Source organism: Berghia stephanieae, chromosome 4, assembly GCF_034508935.2.
Source record: "Berghia stephanieae isolate SIO BIC M18660-M18661 chromosome 4, UCSD_Bste_1.3, whole genome shotgun sequence".
Taxonomy (NCBI): Eukaryota; Metazoa; Mollusca; class Gastropoda; order Nudibranchia; family Aeolidiidae; genus Berghia; species Berghia stephanieae.
In genome coordinates, this window is record NC_088363.1 from 39,195,823 (window position 1) to 39,202,727 (window position 6,905).

Genomic DNA, 6,905 nt, shown 5'->3' on the forward strand with positions numbered 1-6,905 from the left:
AAAATTACCACGAAGACAACATTGTAGGATTGTTGGGTCATATGCCTGTCGATGATCTACGTTTGAGTATTGAAACTTACAAAAGCAACCAGTCAGACAGTGTGAAGAAGTGCAATTCAGATCTCAGTACATTGAGAACTAATTTGTCCAAAAAGAAGCGGGAAATCAAAAACCAAACAGCTCGACAGAAGGGGGGGCAAAAGGAAAAGGGTGATTTGTATTTGTGAAAGTCAAGACTTTGAGGAGGAACTCGGTGAAGTTCAAAAGAATTTAACACAAGCACAGGAGGAGAAAGGCTCTTTATTGGGAGCTGATCATATGATAATGAAATACATCAGGGGTCTGGAAAAGAACAATCCAAACTGCCCCCTGTGTCATCGAGGCTTTGAGAGAGACCAGGAAGTCCGAGAGTTGATACTCAAACTTGAGGAGACCAGGAGGAAAGTTCCTCACAACATGCGTAAAGCTGAACAAGAAATGGAATTGCAACAGAAGAAATAGTGACTTATCAGTTAAAGCCAGGAGGAGAGTATCAAAGCCATCAAGGAAGACAATATCCCTGATTTGAAAGCAAAAAGTGAAAAAATTTGGAAAGGAGATAAAAAAGTAAAGCGGGGTAAAAAGAAAAAAGGGAAGAACTGATGGCAAAAAGAATCCGTTTTGAAATCGTCAGGGGGGATGCTTTCAGTTTTGTTTTGAGGGAAGATATAAAGGAGAAGTGGAAAGGGGGGAGGGTGCATCGCAATCAGCAATGCTGCCAGGTAGTGGATCGGGTCGGTCTATTAAAGTTGTCGTTGCAGAGAAACAGAAGAAACAGCTGGAATTAGAGAATATCAGTCGAACATTGAACCATAAGAGAGACCAGATGAGTGAGTTCCAAGATCTCATTCAAAGATTGAGAACCAAAGGAAAAATTGGGGCTGAAAATTAAGGGGGCTACAGCAAAAAAACCTTGAAAAAAGGGGCCCCTTTACTGTGAAATACCAACTAAGAAAAGGGTATTGAAAAACCGATCCAAATCAAACCCCCTTTGGGAAAAACGATGAAAAGGTGAAAAAAGGGACTCCACGTTAGAAAAAAGGAAAAGTGAATCAAACCAGACGTTACGGATTTTTTTAAAAGTTGGGGAAGCTGGAAAGCTAAATAATGAAAAAAAGCTACATTTTCGGCAAAACGGGCAAAAGAAAATGGCCCCCCGTTGGAAAAACGACTCGCCGAAAAATATCAAAAAGTTACCAGTGAATTGAACACACTTCGGGAAGATATCGCCTCTCAGCAGACGAGAGAAAGAGAACTTCAAGATTCACTGCAACTGTTTAAAAAGCAAGACGAAATAAAAACACTGATCATCAAAGTTGATGATTTAAATGATAAATTAAAGCAATTTGATGTGAGGAACCTGGAGAGAGAGAGACAAAATCTTTTAGCAGAAGAAAAAAGTTTGACCCTTGACCTCCACAGAGCTTCGGGAAGACAGCAGGGCTTTAAGGATGAGATTAGAAGCAAAAAGAAAGAGCTACATTCCAGCTATTACAAAGATGCTGACAAAAAGTATAACGATGAAGTGATTAAAAACAAAACTATGGAAATTGCCTCCAGGGATTTGGATAAATACTATTCAGCCATGGATCAGGCAATTATGCGTTATCACAATGCAAAAATGGAGGAGATAAATCGTATAATCTTACATCTATGGAGAAGAACATACCAGGGCAATGATATCGACACCATTGAGATTCGATCGGAGGGGGATGGAAGTGAACAGATTAAGGCCAGACGGAATTACAACTACCGGGTGGTGATGATAAAAAATAATATCCCGATTGACATGAGAGGCAGATGCAGCGCTGGACAAAAGGTAATATTTACATTCTTAACCCTTTCCAATCGTAATTTTAAATTACAGGTTCTGTATTTTGCGATTTTGAACAGCACAAAATGATCATTACAATCAAGTTTTGAAGAATAGATACAAAAGTAACACATGAAAAAGACGTATTTTGCTAAAAAAAAAAAAAAAGATCCAAATAAAAACTAGAGCATTTATATAGGGCAATATCTACTAAACGTTCTCAAAGCACTATACAAGGTGTTCCTAGCCAACAGCAACATCTAACATGTAGGATGAGACATGATGCCTTTAAGGTGATATTATGATTTTTTAATGATTTTTATGTTTACGGCTAGGTATTAATTTTACACCTGAGTATGGTGATATAATGTGGGTAAAGAGCCTTTTCCAAGGATTCTTCTATGCACCACTCAGAACGGGACTCGACTCCTTGACTTTCTGATCTGAAGGCAAGTGTCATACCACTAGACCTCATTGCCACACATTAAAATTTTGAAAAACTAAAAATTATTGTTCCTTTTACAATTTTGTACAGTAATTTGAATTTTCTGATTCATTTTAAGTTTAAGTTCAATTTATTCCATCCCATATTCTACAGTCATTGATCTAGGTTTGCCTTTATGTAAAAATAAACAAAAAAACTAGATTATTTTTGCGCGTACCTAATTTTAAGGAATTTTATACTGAACCGATTTTGACATTTGATTGCTCAAAAAATTTGTCATGGTCTAACTTGATTCATATATTAGTAATATTAGTATAATCATTAAAATAGGTAAGTGCTTGTGTGTAATAAGCCTTTTTAATTTTGTGATTTGCCCTCATCAAAAGCCACTCCATGCTTTGAATGTTGTAGTTAAATCTACCGTTTCCAGTTTTGCTTGCCAGATATAATTGCGCATTCCTACCGACTTTATTACTGGGCCAATTTTGATTGTCGATCTTCAAAAGATACATCTTGATCTATCCTAATTCCCACAATATTAATCAATAAAATTTTAATTTGCATAATAAGCCTTTATTTGCCTGCAAATTTTACATGCTGAAAGCGCTCTACCAACTGAGCTATCATGATCCCCAACTTTGCCTATAATTAAGAGATATTTTGAAAATGTAAACTCCAATTCTACCCAGGAGAGATTGCTCTTTACATTTGTATTAACTTCATGGATTCGATAGTTTTCACCTTGAAGCACCTTTAGTCTAGCCACGACACAAATGTTCAAATTTTTTCATTTTGATAGGTCCTTGCATCCCTCATCATCCGCCTTGCCTTGGCTGAGATCTTTTGGGTTAACTCAGGACACAAATGTTCAAATTTATTTTATACCATGAATTTAGTCTTTTACCATCTGGGAGAAGGTTTTGTCAGATTAAATGTAGAACTAACAAGTATAAATCAACGTTCGTTCCATCAACAATAATAATTTTGAATATTTCATATGGTACAGAAAAACCAAGGATTGATTCGTTGACTGATTAACTAATTAATTTATTTAATGTAAGATTAACTGACCAATTGATAATGATGATAATTTTTGGTGTCGAATTGCCACAATCGTAACAAATTGAAAACGAAATGAATATGTTTATGTTGTGTATATCGCACGTGTGAAAGAAAGAGAGGAAGAGAGAGAGAGAGAGAGAGAGAGAGAGAGAGAGAGAGAGAGAGAGAGAGAGAGAGAGAGAGAGAGAGAGTGCGGGTGGTTGGATGGGAGCATCACCCTTGAATCATATACCTATGATGTTCGCATGGGTGTACGATCCGATAGTGATGTCATTTCTTCTTCTCTTTACTAGCCTATCCTGCTTCTTTGGTTTGTGATTGTATTTTTGACAGGGGATTTTTTTTCTTTCTGTAAATCTTCTGCCTGTTTGTTCTTGGTTATTTATAATTTAGCTTATGATATCTTTAGGTTATGATTTTGATTTACATTTGTACTATTTTTATTAGATTGCTTGTTTTTTTGTTTCAGCGGTCTCTCATATAACCTCAATTGTGTTGGAAGAGACCTAAAGCAACAAACAAACAAGAGAGAGAGAGAGAGAGAGAGAGAGAGAGAGAGAGAGAGAGAGAGAGAGAGAGAGAGAGAGAGAGAGAGAGAGAAAATAAGTAGGAGTGAAATATCTGTCCAATGTTACAGTTATCGTTTTACGTTATAACAAGTGTAAGTAAATGACAAATTGCCATATTTATGGACAATAAAGATCTATTATTATTATTATTAAATTTTTTCATTTTGTTAGGACCTTGCTCCCCTCATCATCCGTCTTGCCTTGGCTGAGATCTTTTGGGTTAACTCACGACACAAATGTTCAAATTTTTTCATTTTGATGGGTCCTTGCATCCCTCATCATCCGTCTTGCCTTGGCTGAGATCTTTTGGGTTAACTCACGACACAAATGTTCAAATTTTTTCATTTTGATAGGTCCTTGCATCCCTCATCATCCGCCTTGCCTTGGCTGAGACGTTTTGTGTCAACTGTGGAGTGCTGGCCCTGGACGAACCAACCACTAACCTGGACAGGGAGAACATTGAGAGTTTGGCTCTGGCTCTTGTGGAGTAAGACATTGGTTTGATTTCCTTTGAAAATGTGTCATTGCATGACATAATCAGTCGGAAGGTGAATATTTTGGAGAATTGCATTTTCTGAATGAATGTGTTCTCCAGAGCATTTTAATCTTTATTCAAAGTAAATCGGGCGATTTTTCATGAAGTTATGGTCAGATGTATGGGAAAGGTATCCAGCAACTTTTCTCAAATTCCATAGTTTTTCAACTTGACTAGCTGTAAAAAATATTGAGAAGTGAAATTAAGCTTTGATATTTCCCAAAGATGTACAAAAGGGTTGATTTAATCATTTATGACAAGAACTCATTTTTGATAAAAATTGACCTTCTAACCAAACTTAGCAATACTTCAGTTCCAACCTTTTCACCATCCGACTAATTATGTCATTCACTGTAACAAATATTTATCACCACATTAACATCTGAAGCAGATAAACATAAGAGAGATTTTATGGTTGAAATGAGTAGAAAAAAAATAATTGACCTTTGGAGTCACAAGGCCTATCGAGCCAAGGGTTATCCCAGTTTCTAAAACGTGAAATCGACAATAGCAATTGCTTGATACCCTTTGGATAGGACGCTAGTCTATTGCAAAGTACTTTCCACCAGGTCTAACAGACCCAACTACGCAATCACTGTCAACTTCACCAGAGGTCAAACTCGATCCCTTTTACTTGTGAATCGAGTGCTTTGCCAACTGACCTATCAATTCCCCTAAAATAAGAAAAAATGTCAGGTTTTATTTTTTATTACTATTAGCAACAACATTATCGTCCTCAATCAAACATAAACTTTTAACTTAAAGTATACACAGATAGTGTGTTTTTGGACTCTACATCTGTTCCCTATTTGACCCTGTCCCCTTTGTCTTACTTTTTCTTATGTCCTTTTATTGTCAATCTAGAGTTTTTTTTGACTATTCAATTCCTGGGTGGGGATCCTGACCTCCCATAGTGGGCAGGGGGGTACATACTGTGTCTTCTATCCCCTTATATCTGTTTTCCAACTTGCTTTCTGTCTTTGTCTTGGCACGATATTACTTGGTTTTGTCCTGGCCCTGGCCGGAGTCCTAGTCCTAGATGGGAGGGAAACAGTCAAATGCATAGTTATTGTTTTGGGAGATGATATTTTTTTCCTTGTAAATCATCTCTCTGTAATGTATTATTGTTATTTTAATGTATAATGTAGGCATTTGAGTGTATTCCTCTTTGTTGGATTTTGTGCTTGTCTGGATGAGACTTATAGGTGATCTCAAACTAGGTGCATTGGTGTTATGCTCTTGGAATCTACATCTGATCCCTATTTGTTCCCAGTTCCCCTATGTCTTACTTTTTCTTGGGTGCTTTAATTGTAATTCTAGAACTTTTTACTGTCCCATTTTCTTCCTTTTTACTGGCGCTGATATAACCTAAATGTGTTACAAGCGCCGTAAAACCCTTAAAAACAAAACAACAAACAAACTATTCAATTCTCTTCTTTTTATGATTAATATTATCATCACCATCATCATCAATCTTTTTCCTATTATTATTATTATTATCATCATCATCATCATCAGTTTTCTTCCTATAATTATTATCATCATCATCATCAGTCTACTTCCTATTATCATCATCATCGTCACCAGTCTTCTTCCACTTCTTACACCTCTTATTATTATTATTATTATTATTATTATTATTAGCAATACACACAGTGCATGAGATGAATTGGTCCATAAACATAGGTCATCTAACAGGAAATAGCACCATTCATCCGAAAGCATATCCACCAAATACCAACAAACCCCCCCCCCCCCAAAAAAAAAAAAAATACCAAAAGTTGAGCTTTTATACAGCGCAATATCCACTAAACTTGCTCACAGCACTTGACAAGGGGTCCCTGGCCACAGAAACACTTAACATGTAGGACAAAACACTTACGCCTGTTACTGTTAGGGGATATACCATTTTTGAGGGGGGGGAGTGACAACACTGTTAGCGGCTAGGTACTCATTTTACACTCGAGTACAGTGAATGTGAGTAAAGAGCCTTTTCCAAGGACTCAACTACACGCTACTCAGGACTCGAACCCAGGACCTTCCAATCCTAAGGCAAGTGTCATACCACAAGACATCACTTTCCCTTTTCTTCTGTAGGTAATGTCAAGTCAAATGTTTATTTTAGGACATTGGCCAATAGTAATCTCTCTGAACAAATTACTCTAACAATTATAATAATAAAGGGATAACATTTTTTTAGTAATCGTTTATAGCATTAAAAAAATAATGAAAATAAGCTCAAAAATGTGATAATTCTCATCCCACCAGAATCATCAAGGATAGGCACACTATTCGACACTTTCAGCTCGTGGTGATCACCCATGATACAGATTTTGTGGAACTTCTCGGCAGGGCTGACTATGTCAGTCAGTATATTGAAGTCAGCAAGAATGATGAAGGGCTGTCTCGCCTCACCATGAGACGTGTTGAGGACCTTCACAC

The 6,905-nt window shown here is 36.8% G+C and overlaps 1 protein-coding gene across 1 annotated transcript in view; it reads left to right on the top strand.

Moving 5' to 3' along the window:
• The window catches only part of LOC144971769 (DNA repair protein RAD50-like), a gene marked incomplete at its 3' end in the record, with an annotated part of 10,193 nt that extends 3,290 nt beyond the window's left edge, over nt 1-6,903 (top strand). The window contains 7 exon segments of the mRNA XM_078912842.1: nt 9-172; nt 174-500; nt 572-577; nt 706-926; nt 1,185-1,858; nt 4,282-4,415; nt 6,732-6,903. Of these exon segments, the coding sequence (XP_078768968.1) occupies nt 9-172; nt 174-500; nt 572-577; nt 706-926; nt 1,185-1,858; nt 4,282-4,415; nt 6,732-6,903 (1,698 nt within the window).
• Nucleotides 6,904-6,905: the final 2 nt, after the last annotated feature.